General features: G+C 40.9%; 1 protein-coding gene across 3 annotated transcripts in view; it reads right to left on the minus strand.

The window, feature by feature from the left end:
- Positions 1-4,512: 4,512 nt before the first annotated feature.
- Positions 4,513-20,417, minus strand: part of arhgap10 (Rho GTPase activating protein 10) — a 41,046-nt gene continuing 25,141 nt past the window's right edge. For 2 of the 3 annotated variants that reach the window (XM_072384894.1, XM_072384893.1), the window contains exons 18-23: positions 19,259-19,418; positions 16,819-16,960; positions 13,525-13,684; positions 8,954-9,031; positions 7,430-7,521; positions 4,513-5,845 (exon numbers count right to left, since the gene is read on the minus strand). In XM_072384894.1, the coding sequence (XP_072240995.1) occupies positions 5,757-5,845; positions 7,430-7,521; positions 8,954-9,031; positions 13,525-13,684; positions 16,819-16,960; positions 19,259-19,418 (721 nt within the window). In that variant the 3' untranslated portion in view covers positions 4,513-5,756. The remainder of the gene's footprint in view (positions 5,846-7,429; positions 7,522-8,953; positions 9,032-13,524; positions 13,685-16,818; positions 16,961-19,258; positions 19,419-20,417) is intronic. The other variant, XM_072384895.1, reaches the window with a different exon arrangement.

Here is a 20,417-nt window from a genome sequence, read left to right on the forward strand (position 1 = left end):
AGGAATTCTGAATGGTGAGCAACGCTAGCAGTTGCTCAAAACGAGAAAAGGGAAACCTGCTCAAACCCCTATTTAAACTTATAGTTCAAGCAAAGTTTGGGAATTTTAACACCACTTCCCTTTTACATCAGATGGTAACTTTGTTTCTCAATCAACCGAAGAACATCCATGTTGAAAATATGGTGCAGAGGTGATTGCTTATCTGAGGCTAAAGTGAAGTTGTGTAAAAAATTTCAATGTAGCGTTCGCTTGAACTGCTATAGGTTAATGAGGTTTGAATAGTTTTAAAGTGAGTTAAGCTTAGCTTTGACCTGACCTTGTTTGGAGCAACTTTTAGCTTAGCTCGCTAACTGAGAGGAGTCTGACCACCGTGTACTGCAGGTAAGACCCAGACTACTCAGTAATTCACATTCACAGTAAGTCTCATTCAACAACCTGTTAGAAGAAAAAAGAAATAAATCTCTTTCAGACCGCAACAGCTTAGAGCTGCTCAGACCTCTAAATGACCTTAGTATCACTTATGGCTGTAATATTTGGGACTGAAGTTTGGAAATAAAAAAAGTATAGAGAGGTAGAGAGGTGGAATTAATTCCTGTGTTCTCAACATCTACATGGCAAATACACAGAACCTGACAAAGGATCCTACTTGTACTGGACCCATATAGCACATTATGGGAACCTGAAAAATGTTCTGCAAGCATTGATTTAGCTTAATATAACATACCACATCGTGGGTAAGCATGTTGATTCTTGGGTTTGTTGTGTTTATAGAGTCAGGTTTAATCTTTACTTCATTAAAGATTGGATACAATTTTAAAATGTTGACTTGAAGCAGGCCGAATGGTACTAAAACACTGTAAGAAGATTGGTGTGCGATAGCAAAGTATTGAACTGGGCACAAAGATACGCTCTTAGTGTTGGACAGAAGGAAGCTTACCAGCTCTCTGCAGCTCACTCACCTCACCTTAGTTTTAATCCACAGCCGAGATGACCAAACATTCTAAACTCAAGCTGCATTGTGTGTAATGTAATGCCGAGCAGAGAAATTAAATTCTAAATCACTGCAGGTCTCTGTTAACAGGCGGACCTGTTACTGGTATCGACATTCTCATCTAACTTTCAGCAAAAAGTGGATGCGAGTATTTCCCAAACTGTCAAAACAATTCTTCTGAGGAACAAGATTAATGTAGGGTTTATTTAATGGTCATCAATCACCAACAACTGCCACATATAAAATGGGACTTGTCCCATTGTCTAGGGAGCTATGTTATCTTCAGAGCTGTCTTCTGCTAAATTTACTCTCCTTTTCGGCACGGTTGTCTCAGAATTTGTCAAACTGCTGTTTCTGACACTGTGTGTGTGTGTGTGTGTGTGTGGGTGGAGTCATGTCATTGCCATTTACTTTTAACAGTCGTGAATCGGGTGAAGAGAGACTAAGCCATATCTCCACAGCCATGGCAGTGCATTAATTATTTATATATACAATTTTTTTTGTTTCCAGTCCCAAAAATGAATTTTTACTCAGTAGAATCTTTCCTAACAAATATACAGTAAACCTCTTTCGCCAAACTAATCAGACATTTTTTTAAAACCAGTCACTGCTGTATATCCTGATGCAGATATTGCCATACTTGTGTTTGCAAAACTATTGCAAGATTCTAATAAAATCGTTAAACTGATCATTTGATGTGATGTAATCTGTTTGTGTGTTGTGTAAATCAACTTAGATTTAGAACATGGGACAGAAACTAGAGAAACAAACTGTGTTAATGTGGATTGGTTATGAACGGCTGCATTTGGTGGCTGGAGATAATAATGACCCAAAAATAAAGAAATAAAAAAAACGCAGTGGTGCACGGAAAAGCAGAAGTGACAAAGAGTACAGCAGGTACAGAAGTCGCAAGGAGAAGGGGATTAGGAGAAGAAAAGAATGGGAAAGCGATGCATGAGACTTTTACAGTGAAATGATGCCTGTGGTGAAAAATCACCATTAACCTTGTTAGAGGCTGATCTGAACAAACGCCTGCTTTGCCAGACTGTAGAGCAGACAGTATTACTTTTTTGCTCCCCCCCCCCCTCCCCCTTCCCTGAATCACAGCCCTCTCCAAATCCCCCCCAGATTTCCAATTGCTTTCACTTGTAGTGGTGCCAGATAAACAGAATCTATTGGATCAGGCTGATTTCACGGCTGCACCCGCGCACATGGCAGCTTCTGTGGCCCACTTTCTGAGCCGATTTTTTTCCTACCCCTCTATGCTCTCTCTTTTAAGTATGAAATTCACTTTTCACTCAATTCCCACTGAGTTTTTCGCCTCAATAATACATCAAGTCTTAGCATGATTGTACTTGAGCTTTGCTCTCTGAAGGAACCAAATAAAGACACCAGAAAGTATTAAGTCGGTAATGTGCATGTTTGGGGAATTCAGACACACTGGTGGCGCCCGGTTGTGTCATTTTCTCACACTCGCAGGTAAACTGCTCTGGAGCTTTGATCGGAGCTGAGTCACTCAGTGGTGTGTGTTTTCAGGCTGAAGGACACTGCGTCACATAAGGCAAAGGACAGCTGGCCCACAGCCAGGACTGGAAAGTGAGAAATGAATATGTCTACATGGATTCTCACTCAAACACTAATATCTAGCCTAAAACAAAGCTGCAACACCGATGTGCGGGCTAATGTCTATTCATAAATAATGCATGCAGAGGTGCAGAAAACACAGCAGGTGTGCCAACTTCAAGTGATATGCTAGGATTCCAAAGGCCTTAAAACGTGGGACTGATCCACCGAAATTACCATAACAGTTAATTTTTGTCAAACCCACAGAGAAAAAAAAAAATGAATGAACTGATTTCATGTTAAAATGCGCACTCAAGCAGAAGAAAAGTGAGGAACACAGGAGAAGAAGACATGGAGGAGAGACAGAGTGCAGACTCTACTACTGAGAGACAGACAGGTAGGCAGAGAAAAAGCGAGAAACGAAGGCAGACAGAGCAACATGGCAAGCTTTCTGAGAGACAGTCCAAAGCAGAGTGAGAGGCAGGCAGGGTGAATGTCTTTATGATTCAGCAGTATTCTGGCAGAGGGAAGATGATGAAGGGCCCCGGGGGTGGGCGGTGGTGGCGGAATATTTTGCCCATCTCATTAGCTCTGCCTCATTTCATTATGTTATCATTTCTGTAGTTTCTTTAGGGAACTGTTGGACGTGGGTCGCACCAAAAACCGCAGCCACTGTAATTCCTGTCCCTGAAAAAAGCCTGTGTGTGTTTACACACCTAAATCAGCCCACTTAGTGGAGGTCAGTATATAATACTGGTGGTTGACTGCTGGTAATTATGTAAGAAAAGGTCAAAGCACTGGGCTTGGAGGCCATTTGGTGAGCTAATTATACAGATATGGTCAAATAATTAACACGTGTGAAGCTGAGATATTAATGTATCATGGAGGGCGTGGATTAACATGTTTCCTCTCTGAAAGATTAGCATCTATTTTTAATCCTCTTATGGAAAGTTATTTTGGATGTAGCTTTCAGCCGGTGAGACCAGTGCAGGTCAATATAAAGACGAGGGCTTACATTACACTACATGAATCAATGTGTCGGTGAATCCACATTTCTCCGGTCACTTTCCGCTCAGACTCAGCGGCGACGCTCCAGGTGTCGTGGTTAACAAGTCATCAGAAAAGGTACATCAACTTCACTTTAAAGTCAAAACACTTTGACATCTTTAGCGTGTCCTTCATCGCACAGGTGAAAGAAGAAGAAGAAAAAAGAAAGCATTAGGTGCTTGTTTCGCTACATAGTCTCAGACACATATCTAATTAAAATCTTCTTCATTTACATCTAGGAAAATATTTTTAGAAAATAATTTTATTTTTGAAAATAAATAAATGAATTAATGAACAACTGTGGAAATTTCTATAAGTGAAAATATTAACCCTATATAACTATGTTGCTAGCTCCCCCTACATGTACATTTTCTAACAGCTGACATTATTTGGTGACGGATAAGACACATTTTTGCCAGCATGTAAACATTAAATAAAGGCTGCAGTATAGAACATACATAAGGTTAAAAGGTCGTACTCAAGCTTGCATGTTGGAAAATACCTTATTTGATAAAAAAAAAAAAATCTAAGAAAATTCTAATCTTAATGCACTATAGTAAAGGACTATTTGATTTTTCTTTTCAATTGCCTGTTTTATTAGGTTTTGAAAATATCTTAAATGTGCCAGTTTTCATTCTGGGGCCAGTTTAAGTGAGTCATTCCCCTGTTTTCTTGGGTGTCTGAATTGGACAAAAGTCCAGATGAGATGCGTGTCATCACTGAAATGTTGAGGTGAGAAACCTTGGAATGAATCTGCCGAATTGCCCAAGAGTTGCAGGGTCATCTTCGATAGTCGTTTTTCACGCTCGTATAAAATTAGAGGCGACATTTTGAACAAAAAAAATTTAAATAAAATCTTTATTCATTCAAGAACAGGATACCCCAAGGTAAAAAGAGACATAAGTTGAGGCTTTTTAAGAACATCATGAATCATTGTATTAAATTATCACCACAGCGGAAAATGCAATCTGCTGAACCAAAACAAATCAACCTTTTGAACAACAAATTAGTGATGATAGGTCATGTGGGTGCATACATGTTAAAAACCAATCTGAAAAAAAAAGAAAAAGAAAAATGCTAAATTAAAACCAGTCACTTAACAGAGTTGATGTACTTTGTCATAGCTTATAACATTTAGACGAGAATTCTTTTTAATTTGATGAGAATATTTAAAATACATGAGGTACTGCGAAGTCCTGCGTCCTTGGAGTGTATCGTTTTTCTGCTCAAAAGAACCAGAGCAACGTAAAAACAAACTTGGAGAAACAAACAAAGAGATTATTTGACAGGAAAAAAAAACAAAAAAAAAAACCTTTACTTTGATAAAATCTAGTGACATTCACCTCTGTTGGCACTGTCTGATGTTCGTGTTTAACATAGCGGGGCTCCAGAGAGGCTTTTCTTTGCGTTTCTGTAAAGGAGTGCACCAACAACTAAAACAGTACAGAGTGTATTCAAAATTAAAGAAAAAAAAAAATCAATGTGCCAATTAAATTAAATAAAATTACAGTAACAATGTGCCTCATTACAATATGTAGATATTCTTAAAATTGCTGAAGGAAAAAAAAACAAAAACATTATCGGCGAAAGCGGCCACACTCCAACTCATTTTCATATGTACGTTCAACGCTGGGTGTTTTGGTGGTTAAGGCACACAGGCATCTCTGATATGATCAAACTAATTTGTAAAGAGGATTAAAAGCTACGGCGACTTGAGTGCTGACGTCCTACCTTACAGCATCTGAGGATCTCCCTTTCACTTTGTGCTCATGGATACCATGTATAAATGGGCAGAGGAGAGTAAGTCATCAGGCAGACACCCGTTCTCTGGTGCCGCTACTACTCGGGCATTAAAAGGCTTTCATATACAGCAGAACATCGGAAGTGCAATCCCATTCTGCAATTACAATGGTGACGTTCCTGTGAATACTTGAACATATGAAAATTCAACCAACGAAACATACATGCCGAAGCAGCACAAGTCTACCTGCAGGCCAAAATGCATAGGACTGCGTATCTAGAATAGTTTCCCAGCAATAACGTATGGCATTGTCGCTCCATGCAAAGAGCTGTGAATTGAGTTGAGGCACATACATCTTTGCATAACACCCTTGGTGAAGGTAATAAAGTGTCCATAAATATTTCCATTTGGTTTTTACAGCATCTCCACATAGTTTTCAGGGATGAGGCCCCTCTTTCCCTCCAGCTCTCCCTCCAGCCAGCCCGGCTCTCTCGACTGGGTCACTGCAGGGGAGGACACAGCGTCGCCGGGGGGTGGGGGGGTGGGACGACACCACAGGGAGGAGAAGGGTGGGGGACAAACAGAGGACACAAGGCCTCCAGTGAGTACAAGTGCATGTGTTAAGAGTGAAGAGGGTAAAGATTTATGGAGGTTATAGTGATTAAGCAGTTAGACTTAAGCGCAGTGTGACCTTTTCTTATCTCAATTGCACATCTGAAGTCTGCTTTAGGTTCTTCTTTTTGTCCCTTTCAGAATTTCAGAGGAACCAAATCTCAGTGGCAAAATGAAACTCGAGCCGTTTAGTAGAGCAGATGTGTCAGACAGCACGTCTTCGCCCTCTTGAGAACATTCAAAAATAAATAAAACTAATTCTCGCAATTACAGCTTCGGCCTGGCTTGGCGATTGGCCTATTTTGTTTTGTAATTATACAGAAAATTGAAAGGGGAGGGAGCGATCTTTTTTAAGGGAATAAACAGGAGTCAGGAAATCACCCGAAATCAAGGCAAAAGCTTTGAATTTAGCTCCTAAACTAACAGCCTCCTGATGTAGGGATTGAAACCACAATATCGCTTGAACGAGTGCTAATATCGCTCTACACAAATTCCAATTCAACAGTTTTCAGTTCGGAATTCAAAATTAGACAAAAAAAAAGTACTGTTTAAATATACTGTAGATGCATAATGACTTTTATACTGGCGTCTAAATTTATTCATTAATTCTACTTCTAATTAGCTACAAGCTATGTGGAGCTTAGGTTCAAATGTACAGATGCATTTAGAAATAACTCAATAGCGTGGCTGAATATACAAAATGCACATTCAATGTTTCATTAGTGAAAACTGCGCTTTTTCAATTCCAGTGGCAATGCTAATCGCTTCCTTTAAAGCTAGTTTAGGAGCTTTAGAGGATGTAATCAATGTAACTGGATGTTAAAGCTATTCAAAAGTTGACATATTCATTATGCAATAAAACATCTACCCAACAAAAGGGATAACCTGACAATCATGAGTAAATGAGCAGTAAAACATACATTTATCTGTGAAAATGTGACCCTGAAATGAATTTATGTGAATTGTTAAGATATGGAGTTCATATTTATTCACACCACCTTATATCAAACTCGATTTAGCAAGAAATAACCACGAAGTACTGATGTACATGTAACAAGACAGGAAATAATGAGATGGTACCAGACCGTAGGAACCAAATAAATGCACTCCATTTTGGGAACTATCAACGGCATCACCATATGTATCCTTGTAAAGACTAAAGTAAAAGATAAACAGTCTGTGTCTTATAAAAAAAGGGGGGCTTGACAAAAAAAAAACCAAAAAAACATAACAAAAAAAAAAAGGAACCACAAAATACTTATTTCCTCTGAGAGTGATTAAAGCTCAGTTGAGCCTCGTCCAAGAGATACCAAAGAGCAAATCTGTGTCCCCCTGCCCAACCCTTCGCTGCGCTCCCTCTCTTCATCTCATCTCTCTCTTCAACTCAAGATCAGATTGTGTGTTCAGTTTTCCTCCAAATCCAATATGCCAGGGCTGGTTCTGAGTGAGCGACTGGTGTGCGCGATAACACTTACCAGCGTTGAATATTGCGCCGACCTGGAAGGAGAGCTCAGACTCGTGCTCTGCCTCACATGGGTACACTGCTTTGGCTTTCCTGCTGGTGACACTGAAAAATGAAGGCAATCAGTGAGCTGGCGGAGCTTTGGAGAGGATTACCGCACAGTTCAATCTGGGCCCAAGGTTTGCTCGTTCGTTCATTCACTAGCCTGAAACAGCAGAAACGGGCCAGGCTGGAAAATGTGTGAAAGTACCAAAAGAAGCTGGGCCGCAACACCCTTGCCTTTGCCCTATCCCCAGTCTAGACAGACAAGTGAGAGAGCAGGAACACATACAAAGAGATGTGGTGCTGCTTGTAGCAGGTTTTTGTACAGCTGAAAATGCAGGCACACATCAGGTCCACACAGCACGCAACCAACTATGGTGAGATAATTAAAAAGTGATGGGGGGATTCTAAAGTGGGTTTGCACACAAATACAGCCACAATATAAATCTCCCTCTACGGCACTTCGGCTTTTAAAAGTCACATCTCTGAGCTTAGAAACTGCACTTTCAAATCGGTTTGATGCAAAACAGTGCCGCCGAAAAAAAAAAAACCTGCATTCAATGCTCTGCACAGGTTTGTAAAAATATGAATTCATCTGTTTTTTCCTGTTTCCACAGAAAGGCTGTTTTGCCCACCACTGAAAAGCGTTATCTGGAATGCAGGCAACATTATTATGTTGAAATTGTGCCTTCAACACACGATGCCCTGATAAATATTTCATATTCTTTGCGCAGAGCGCCCGTAATGTAGGATGAGAAAGCAGAAAGCAGAAAAAAAAGAAAAAAAGTTTGTGCTCAGAGTTGTCGATACAACAATGCACTGGCAAGCTCTCACAGTCAGAGTTTTGAAAGAATGCACTCATGGAGAACGGCATTCGGAAAGTGAGGACTTGTATTGATATGAAAATAACATAACTGGCCTGGCAATGGCTCTTTGCATATTCCTCAGCAACATCTGAGGGCTTTCAAAAGGAATTCTTTATTCTGAAGCAAACAGAGCATTAGTCGCAGGTCACGGGGCAGACTTCTTCATGGTGCCTTCCTGCTCACTCAGATACCATTTGTGGCTTAAAGAGGTGGAGGGCGGCCATTCCACGGGGGCCAATGCCGGCGTTGTGTTGAATCCCTCAAAAGGTAAGGAAATTACAGGGAGGGTGAACGTCTGAAAGCGGGAGGGAAAATACCGATGTGCGAGATTGCAAGAAAAGATGCTGGACGAATGAGCGAGTTGGTGATTCTATTGAGTGAGCATCCGAGATAAGGCCAACGAGCGCGGCACGGAGCAAGTGAGTGAAAACTGAGAGAGTGGAAGAAGATCAGCAGAACGTAACTTCTAACCAACAGGTGAATGAGAAAAAAATATCTCCTCAAAAAAAAAAAAAAAAAAAAGAAAAGAGTTGCAGACTGAGGGAACGGTCCACTGCAATTACTGCACAACAAGCAGAGGGAGGTGGGTTGTGGTTTAGAAAAAAATAAAAAAAATAAATGCGGATTACCTCTCTTCTGGCTTTTCTTTGTCAGAAGCAGCTGAGGCGCAAGCAGCTAGACACTCACATGAAGTTACTGGAGGTGTTCTGCAAATAGAAAGAACAGCAGCTTGATCGTGATAAGACTGTACAGAACCTTCAGATCTACTTCATGTAAAGTATTCTGTGGGAAGAAATGACATATGACAGGACAACAACGGAGAAAACAACGTGCTTTTTAGATTTGAAACACAGGATGCTGTATTGAATACTGTTTTCAGTACTAGCAGCAACTAACTCAAGGGGTGGAGGCCGAGACAAAAGTAAGCCTGACTATTGTTGAGATACCACTTTATAGCTATACATCGTACTCAAGAAAGCAAATAAATAGTCCAATTTATTTCGTGTAAATTTCAAAGGAGCATATTTGATATACAGTCAGAAAATTAAGAATCCAGCAACCCAAACTAACAGCTAAAATCTGGCTATAAAGCTTAAAAGTTAAAAGTTTCCAGGACAGATTCTCTATCCTGGCGTAATAACATGTCTGCTGTGGTGAAACCAGACTAAAAACAGATTCTCCTTCTATAATGCTCAGTACCGATTCTATCAGAATTTATTTCAGTAAACAGTAGTCCCATTGGTGAAAAACTGAAGGTGGAGTGTAGTTTGACATATCGGCCGAATATTAAAATGAAGTCAATCAATTAGTGTGACCTTGACGTCAACAGCTGTCTGAGAGATCTGACACTCTTCATGAAATGTTTCAGTTATTTGCCCGACACTTGAATTTTAACGCCTGCACAAAAGTTTATAACTCATGTATGTGAAAGGTAAAAAAAAACAAGAGTCTGAGCAAAGCTTTAGCACGTACATCAGTGGCTGCGCTTTGCATCGGTTGTTGTCAGGGTCAACGAGTCTATGGCTGACCTACAGGATTGACGTAGGGGTCCTGGTAAAGGCAGAGTGCAGCCGAGGAAAGCAGGACTCTCAGCCAGGCATCCCTCTGTGTTCCATGCCTGCCCCAGGGCCAGTGCTAATACAGCACATAATGAGCAAATTGCTTCTAGCTGCCGCTCCCATAGAGACGTTAATAAAGGCAATTAGAGGGAGCAGCTGGGGAGGGGGCTGGAGGTTGAGAGGATGTTGTGAACAGGGTTTACATTGGCACTGCTGGAGGAGAGCAAGATGGCCTTAAGGGAGACCATGTTAAGGGATCTTTTGTGGACGTAGGTGGAGGTGAACACACAGTACCGGGCTCGTGCTTCCATTCCCATCTCTGCAGTGCTTTTCCCCTCCGTTTCTTCCCCCGACTCTGTCTCAGTGCGCTTGTCCATCCCTAGTGGTGGCTGTTCAGTTTGGGCCTGGCCTGACTGCGTGTGATTTATAGCTCTGCAGCAGTGTGGGGCCACTGTGGTGCTCAGCTGCTCCACATCAGCATGGGGGGACAGTACGCTGCAGTGCAGCAAATCCACTCATTAACCTGGGCCGAAGCATAACCACTGTCTGCCTGGGTCATAGCCAAAAAGAAGGAGGAGAGGAGCACCAACACTTGACCCACCTGCAGGAAAACTGACTCACATATGCTCAAAACCCCTGAGTAGGACACGCTATCAAAAAATATATATATTTCAGAAAGGTTTGCGCATCCATCAAACTCCTTATTTCAGCTAGCAGAGGATTACATAAATCTGGGAGGATCTATAACACATATCTGAATAAGAAAATAAGCGGGGAAAATCAGTGAATGCCTCCTGTCCTAGAAACTTGTGAAATGAATTATATGTAAATGGATTTGTAGCAAAATTGCTTTCCCAATTACAGCCAAGTCAAAGCGAGGGAAATTGTTTGCCATTTCTCTTCAACAAAAATAGCATCAAGCTTTAAATGACTCTTTCATTGTTTTTAACCATCACGGACCCAGTTATGCTTTCTCTGTACCATAATTGTATATACACCAGATGGGGGAATGGAAAATGCATTGTATGTATGGTCAAGTAGAAAATTCTCTCCAGAAATTGGTATCATTTGTAATTAGTTTCCTCTTATATCGTTGAGAATGTTTCATTATATACAATCATTTTATTATTCCCAAACAACTGTGCAGACTGAAGGTCTTTTAATTTAAACATCAGTGTTATCTCACAAACGGCCACGTTAGAAGCAGACGGAATCCATTAAAGTAAACTGCTGCTTCTCATTACTGCAGGAATTTCACCCTGCAGCATCGAAGACTTGTTGATCCTGGCGTGGAGCGAACATGGGGATGAGCGGGGCTATCAACTGCCTTTCTACTGAAGGAAAATGGGCAGCGATGGGATTTAGTACTGTTTCGAGTGGAGAGACGGATCAAACCGACAGCCAGGCATCTCATCCAGCCACCGCCGGTTTGGGTGGGCAGGAAATAAACTTAGATCCTCGATCTTATGATCCACAGCTGTCTGCCTGTGAGAGAACTGAAGAGCTGGAGGAAGGGCAGTAACACAGGAAGGAACAAAAAAAGAGGACAGAAAATATAAATAAGGAGGACTTGGGGCAACGGAGCTACTGGGAGAAGCTGTGACTGAATTTAAGAACAAGAGGAGAAATGAGGCGAGTCATTGAAAATGACGGAGATAATAAATCACGCCACACTCGTCAAAAAGTTATTGCAAGATATTGTGAGTCAGGATGCTTTTGCGCATGACCAGGCAGATTTGGAAGGAAACTGAGTCAAATATATCGCCTTCCAGGTGCGCTTTTGAGCAAAGCAGAGTGCAAGATAACACATTTTTTGAGAATGGCTGGAAGTAATCTAGCAATTGCAATCCCTGCTCATTTTGGCTGGGACTGAAGCCGAATCCCTGGGTTCCACGCCAGAGAGCTGCTGTGCTAACAGGTCTCTACCATCTCACACGCTAAGATTTACGAGCGAACAAAGCCAGGGCGACACCCTGTGACATATGGCGCAAGTCTTCATAAAGGGACAGGGGCTGTGGCTATAAGGGTAAACAAGATGAATATCTCTCCAATGTCAATACGATTTACACGGCCAACGCACGGCCACCTGTCTTCCAAACAAATAAGAGCTGAGATTTACGGCCTCCTCCCGGTCGCTCTTTCCGTCCTTCAACACGATGCCCCAAATGTGGAAAAGCACATAAACAAAATACCCATTTGTTACATAAGGAATATAGTCCTGACTGACTGATCTTGCATCCGAGGAGGGAAAAAAAACACATGCCTACACGCAGGCAGATAGGCACCCACAGAGGTCAGAGAGTGAGAGGAATTGTGCCGTCCTCTGTCAAGCAGTGAGGTGGACCTGTTTTTATATTCCAGCTTCTTTCAGCAAATAGAGAAGGAGAAAGGGACAGTGAGTGAGAGAAAGTCTGTTTCAAGGTGAATCTGTAGACATGACACAGCAGAGACTCTAACATCTGCAGCATAACCCGATAATTCATCTTTCACATCAGCATTCAAGACAAGTCACGGGCTGGAAACAACAGAAAAGAACCAAGGACTTAGAGAGAGTGAGGACAGAAACGAGAGGCCAGAGAGAGGCACGGCGACGCATCAAACCAGCACGGAATTCTTCATTCAGAGAAAGAGATTAACAACATCAATAATGGGACTAAAACAAACAAACAAAAAAAAAAATCCACCTTAATCCATCTGTTGTTTCAGTTTGGATCTACCCAGAATTAACGACTAAGTCGTATATGTGACAGATTACCACTAATTAATTGCACAATAATCGAGTCCAATAATCAGTTTTGGTTCATTGATATTAACAATTGTTTTGGCTCTATAAACATCTCTTTTATCAGGGTGGCAAAAAGCAAACTAAGCCGCAATGACAGAGTGCCGGACCGTGCAACTGCTTCCACTAATGAATGAAGCTGAAAATGGGAAGATGCATTTTTCATATGAAAAATGGCTGGAAAATGTGTGCTGATGTAGAAAGAATTGAAGGACAGATTACTGCAAGGATTTTACTTTTATCTGCAGTCCGCTGAAAGCGATACACATGGCTTAAGCTTTTCTTTTAAGGTTCAAGTGTAATGTGTTTGTTAAAAATCAAATAATTGAGTCTCAAGTGATTATGCTCTACTGGCAAAACCATGACTTGATCTAAAAATAGCACTGAACTGTCAAATCTGCAGTTTTCCCTTGAATAACACTAATAGGACAACTAACGCACCTATTAACACTGGAAGTGCTTTATATGTAGAATTACAATAACGTCATAACTGAATAGAACCAAATTACAAGGAATTATCTGTACAGTTAAGCGTAGTTCAGGTTCTGCAGTTAAACGGTGAAAATCCTCAGTCCTCAGTCTTCTGAATCACCCCAATTTCTTACACATTCAGTGATTTATACGGATATAAAAGAAAAGTCAAATTAAATGGCACAATTATCCATGAGCCAGTGGTTTTAAAGAATGATTAATTATAACTGTAAGAGATTAAATATTAGTGTTTAATCACAAAATGAACCTGTAAAAATACCACAAGTTACTTGATGCACCAGAAGCAGAGCTTTTAATATCAATAAGCATTTTGATGGATGGTACCGTCACATGATGAATTGGTGCTGAAGAGTGAACAAGCACTCACCTGGAGTTGCTGCCTGAGCTGAGGCTGGTGCTGAGTGTTGCATGGTCAGCCTTCTCTGTAGGCATCTCTGGGGCCGAGGCTGATGATGACTGGGATGATACGGACTCATTGCTGCCCATTGATGTCTCCTCTGCAGCTAGGCTGGAGCCATCTCCCACCGCTGACACGCAAACACACGCACGAAGAAAAATGAACGCCGCACATTACTACATCACGTCTTTATTTACATCCCACTGTATGCAACTGGTTTGCTTGATCGAAACAACTGAATGAACACGCGGAGGGAGCAAAGCTGGAAGAACAATAGCGAATGCTGAGTAAAGGAGCTTCTTTTCCCCTTTTTCTCTGTAAAACACATGGAACTGAACTGGTGCTGAGCTTATCGACTAATTATTACCAGATTAAAACCAGATGTAGTTTTTATGAATTCCATATAACCATATATAATCACAGCAATACAAGTTTTAGAAACATTGCTTTTTTTTTTATTATTATTATTTTTTTATGTTAAAATACTAAAAACGATGTACTGAATTGAACTGAGTTGGACGGTTAAACCATTTTTCATCAATTTTCTGTTCAAGATTTTCAGAGCTAATCTGAAATCAGGGCTCCATGATGCAGTGAGGAAGTATATAAGGCAAGCAAAAGGCAACCCTGCCCCTTGCCCTGTAAGGTCGTAAGCGGGCCTATCGTGATGCATCAGCTTCAGATACACCAACCACTGCCTTCTCGCTGTGTATCTGACAGCTAGTTAGCCTAAAGTTTAACTGCATCACAGAAACACGTCTTCTCTGGATGTCAGAATTTGCAGAACTTAGGCAGCCTGCTAAAACTGCAAGGAATAATGAGGAGAAGAAAAAATTGGAGTGATTTTGTGAAATAAAAAATTGACAGGCAGCAAAACAGACTCTCTCCCTGTGCTGCTGGGGTGCTCACATCAGCCACGTGTAGAGTGCCCTGAAAGCTGGGCCCTTTAACAATGCTGCTAACGTGATCTCCAGTTTGAATCTAACCAAGATAGTTCATGTGTGTGGGGTGCATTTGTGATTTCACAAGCGAGTAGTTGGCTTTAGTTAAAACAAACCCAGTTTAATGATAGACCATCAGTTTGGTTCATTTTAAGGGGGTCGTCATTGGACACGCCCTCATCTCGGAGCTGAGAACACTCCTCCTTTTAACACGCCCTTGAAACGGAATTCAATAGATTTGAAAATAACAAAAATACAACTGATCTGCAATCACTGAACTTGTTGAAAAGTTTCCTGACACAAATGACAGATTAATGAACTTCTTTACACATTTTGGGCCGTCAAAATAATACATAAACACTTTCTATCTCTCCCATTCCATCCTTAAATTTGATTTCACCATCATTATCTGGGTAGACGAGACAAAAAAAAAAAGGACTTTTTTTTTTTTTTTTTTTTTTTTTAAATCCGCTAATACTAAAATGCCCCACAGTAAAAGCTGGTGCAAAAGAGACTGAGAGAGGCAATCTGGTAAACAGATTTGGATTTTGGGTCAGTAGGTCAGCTTATCAGCTGACCCTCTTAAAGCTGCCCATTTCATGTTACTTTAAAAGGCCGCACAAGTAAACAAGAGCACAGAAAGGCCATAGATGTATAGATCTCACCACTTAGTGCCACAGAGAGGAGGCGACGGCTTTAGTGTTTAGACACAATTAATGCTTTAAAGCAAACGCCATCGAATAGACATAATGAGTGACCTTGGAGCAGAGATCAGAAGGAAATGCACCAAGTTGCCAGTTTGTTCGGGACACTAAGCTAAAACTAATGTAGTCTCATAAACTACTGCCTTTCTTCATGATGGTTACATTGTTTAGGTTTTATTAAAACGTGGTTAAAGAGATGCTAATAGAACATTTGATCATTTTGGACAGTGTAATCTATTATGCGGTTTGACTAATGAAGTTTTCTTTATAAAGAGAAAAAAAATGATGTGGGTAAGCCACGCCTCTTTGACGCAGATAAGAAGTTCCTCGTGAATTTGCCTTCATACAAAGGATTTGAATTTGCTTTCCTTTGCTCGTATCACAAAACACTCAATGGCGGATCAATTTGAATATTTTCAGCCTTGATCCAGACTGCATGTAGCAAGGCTGCAGCCAGCTACTGTAACTGTAATCTGTAACTTCCAAGCACAAGTTGTTGGTATTAATGGTTGATAAAGCCGCAGAGGTTCTTGGAAATAAACCAACAAAGATAACTTTTACATCAACATATTTCTATGGTCTGTGTGGAAAAAAACAAACAAAATTATGCTGGAACGAAGGACTTAATAAGGCAAATCTAAACTATCGTAATCTACCTAATGTCAACATGAATAAGGTCAAATTAAATGGCAGTGGAGGCTGATATATTCACGTAATGAGTATCAGCGTAAAACAGCTTTATTTTATCACCAATCAAACATTTCTTAAAGGGCTTGTGAAAGAGCCTTTGCAAAAAACGTGTGTGTTCATAACAGCTTGATCATAGCTTCTCCATGATGGAGGATGAATTAGCAACAGAATGTGTGACTCACTGTCTGGTTGAGACTCATTACTGTATGAGTGAAACGGGCCGAAAAAAAAAAAAAGAACACCGATTCCTTAACTTTGTAAAAGAAATGTAATCTATATGGCACTGGACTCTGGACTGCAATCCAGATACAGGGAACTGTCTTGATTCATAATATATATTCACATTGAATAAAGAAAAAACACCCAAAGTAAGTCTCAGCAGCAGAGCTAACACACACACATGCACACACACAGAGGACAGCTATAAGGATACCATTACTAAACACAGAGCCTGTGTGGCATCAGCACCCCCTGATGACGAAGTCCTGCTGAGGACGTCATTGAGAACACAGAATCGTGAAAGAGCAACATAAAAGTCCTTTTAGGTAAAGTAAGAAAACCACTCATCCAAACGACTTCACACTCGACACTGCACTTCCTTGGGTCCACAGCAATGCTCTTGCCAAGCGTGAAGAAGAATGGATGAACGGCTGTCTTGAAAAGCAAAGGACTGACACACACACACACACTGCTGCCAGCACACAGAGAGATTCTTTTTTTTTTTTACATTTTTTATAGCAGAATCAAGATCTTGTCATTTAGATTGAGTATTAATTTGAGAGTATGTGCTACTCAAATGCTGCTTATGATATCTCTTTGCCTCTGTAAATCTATAAATATGTGAGTGTATCACTGCAGTGCTTTTCATCATTGCTGTAACAATCCAGGAAATGCAAAAAGATATGGGTGCAAATGTACACATCTCTTACCATTCTGAATGTCAAGGACTTGTGGATTGTAGACCGCTAAGGGCCTGTTCTGTCGACTCAATTTCTTAGACTGCCTTGTGGGAGCAGAAAGTGCTGGGGCAGCAGGTGTAAGAGGGCATAACTCAGGAGCATCTGTAAAGATCTGAAAGCACGCGTGAGTAAGTTTCCAGCAGAACACAACATACAGTGTGCAAAAACTCCCAGGAGTAGCAGCACATCCTAAACTGACCTCAAAAGTTTTGAAATTCGCAGTCTTTATGTAGTGGTAGATGGAGAAAAGTATTTGCAACCACAGCTCGTAGGCAATGTTGAGCAGCGCATTGATTTGAGCATAAAAACTGCCTTTTAAGATGATTTTGTTTGTGCCTTGCTTAAAAAAAGCACAGAAGACAATCATATCCAATCCAGAAATCTGGGTCTAAGTTAAGGTGACATTTCTCCTCAGAGAAACCGAGCCATTCTCTCAAAGACACGAAAGTAAAATAAACAGGGTTTGGACTTGAGAAGGGCTGGCCAACTGGTGCAGCCTGTTTACACTGGGGCCGTGTTTACATATAAACTTTAGATGTGGAGTTGAAAGAGAATAGGGCTACAGAGGAGAGGAAGTCTCAGCAGAGCCTCGGAAAGGATCACAGACGAGGAGAGGAGAGGAGAGGAGGGAGATCGGGAGGTAGGGGTGAGAGAAGAGAGGGAGAAAGTGGCAGAGAAAGTGAGACAGTGTGAACGGGAGAGGCAGACGCAGAGGAGGGAGGGCATGAGAGAGAAAGTTTGGAGCAGAAAGGCAGATAGAAAAAGTGAGAAATCTGATATGGCTGAGAGTTTCTGCTGCCTCGCGCTGCAGATGGAGGTGAATGTAAAACAGAGTCTACTGTTGGTATCTGGGGGTATCAACAGTCTGGTATGGGACTGAGTTGTGAGGAGAGTTAATGCCTGTCTGCCTGTCTGTCCGTTCAGATTCTCCCCTGCTCCAACTTGCTGTACTTTCCAAAATGCTCTTGCTGAATTCTAACACTACATCCTTTAACACCCCCCTACACCTCTGGGTAGTCTCAGAGAGTAGCAGTATGCATGGGGCTGCTGCTGCTGCTGCTCTTGTTGTTTTAGCACATTTGTATACCCTGTTGGTTTTCATCCGGCCTCTGTATTTTCTCACAACCCATTTTAGATTTGCGAGCCTGGGTGTAGATATTATTCACAACACATATCATCTTCAATTTAATGAAGGTGGGAGTCGCATCTGATTCAATGCAGAGTGCAGCGATGCTCCAAGCAGATTGGGAAGCTAATCTCAGATCTTTTTTTCTCTCTTGCCATGGAGAATTATCCCCCTTTGAGGATTGACACCGATTAATGACATTCTGGGGAAGATTACATGATCCCATGAACTACAGGTTGTCTAACAACTCATGACCAAAATAAATGTATTCAGGCAAAGAGAAGATCTTCCAAATATAACAAAATATAACAATGATCTGCAGAATAATCAAACTCCTCACAATAAAAGGAATAGTATGTGTGCAACCCAGGTAAAAGCACTCAGGGCTCCCCCTAATGGCGAAATTCGAACATTCCATCAATTTAATGGCCGTCTAGCCCCTTTGTTTCTTAATAACTGGCTGAAGGGTATGCTGTCCCATGAGTTAAGTTCAACGTGCAGCACATCTCACTATCTGAGAACTTGTTTTTGCTCGTTATTTTGTAAAGAAGGAAATATGCGCAATAGAACTTCCAGACATCCCACGAATTACCACTATATGACATAGTACATGGTCAATGCAGCAACATCTGTTCAAAGAAGTAAACTTTAAGGCAGATGAGCCAAGATTATTTTGATTTTTTTAACAGTGTAAACAGGTCCACACAATTCAGTGACAGAAAGAAAGGAAGAGGATCACATCTACCCTAACTGAGACCCCAATTAAATGAAATTCAGGAGCTTTGTTTCTCTGTCAACAGGAAAAGCCAAAGTTAAAACCTTTAACAGTATATAACGAAAAATAAAGTTGTTGTTTTTTTTGCTTTGTCTGCACATTTTCTGTATTGTTCGTCAGTATCAAGTAATTATGTGCCTGCTGGACCTGTAAACACAAAGGTGCTGTATGCAGCTTACTGATGGTTTGACACCTCAGATTCTCCTTGGATGCTGTCAGTTTACCTTGCGTTGCCCAGGATACATAGCTTTTAGTAAAATATCATTATCAACTATAGCAAAATGTTGAACTAGCAAAGGGAAGATCTCACAGACATCTTGGAAAGGTAGAATTTAATCCATTAGAGGGATCTTTCTCTGGGGTAATAATTCACCCCCTAATAAATACTCAGTATAGTGTCAGGAGTGGACACTTCCACTTTCCCTGGAGTTTACTGCTTGTGATGCATCATTTTACGACAGTGAAGTCCATGGAGCTTTTGGATGAATGGTCCTACTTTTGAGTGTTACCTTCTCATGTTGTTCAATGAGGATCTCCACCACAATGTTCTGGAACTTAAGATCCATGATGGCAGCGACGGTCTCTTCCTGTGGCCTCATCAACGTGGGGCCAAACACGACTCCCAGGTTGGCCACGGTCATCAGATTCTGTTTGCTGTGAGCTACCACGCTGAGGAAAATAGCAACTAGTTATTAACGTTTGAATCCGTTTTAACTGTCCAGTTCAACTTAACATTTAAAAGACAGTGAAGCAGTGTAAAGCTAGTGTTGTGTAACTGTGATGGACACGTTTTCTTCCTCAAAGTTTCCCCAAGGATGTGGGTCTAACGTCACAGTACACATGCACAGGAGTGAATCTGAGTGACTGAAGTATGGCCGATGCCGTGACAGTGTGAACTGTATGAGAAAATACTGAAGACAAAACCCTCTGTGGGAAGGTTAGTGTTACCCTAAGTATAGCCGAATACCCTGCAGACATTGTCTGTAAGTCACTGAAATGGTAATTTTGTTTGATGATGCTACGGTTATAAAATCAGGATATAATTAGAGCGGCGCAACAGCGTGGAAACGCTTCAAGTCACCACAGGTTGACACGTAGCCTTAACCGGACACAACCTCTGTTGCTTTTAGCTATCTGACAAAAGAAAAAGAGAAGTGCGTGACTGAGAGCAACGTTACCGTTTTAACACACACTTAGCATCTTTTACAAAAACATGACAAGAAGATGAAACTTTGAAGCATGTGTGGAGTGTTCATTTGAGTCCATCTGAGTTTAGAAATGCACAGCGACTCAAGCTTCACTTGCATTATCTCAGTATTAGCTTGGTTTTGAGGACCTCGACTTCGGTCAGACTAACATGGTTAAATGTAGTCTAAAAGTTTGGTTTGGGTCGGAATAATAGAATGATTATTTTTTCAAAACAGCTTTTATACATGTATAAATCTTCCCACCGCACACGTAAACCTGCTTACTGAACTCTTACTCTTACTCATAACTCAACTTGCTGCCATCAGAGCTGAATTTTGAATGAACCATTATAACTCTTAATCCCAAAGACATTTGGACTCCGTGTAAAATATAAATAAAAGCAAAATGCAATGATTCTTAAATACCGTAAACCAATATTTTATTCACATTAATATCAGTGATTTGAAAATGAGACATTTT

Source organism: Leuresthes tenuis, unplaced genomic scaffold (genome assembly GCF_036924035.1).
Source record: "Leuresthes tenuis unplaced genomic scaffold, fLeuTen1.0.hap1 SCAF_4, whole genome shotgun sequence".
In the NCBI taxonomy this organism is placed as follows: Eukaryota; Metazoa; Chordata; class Actinopteri; order Atheriniformes; family Atherinopsidae; genus Leuresthes; species Leuresthes tenuis.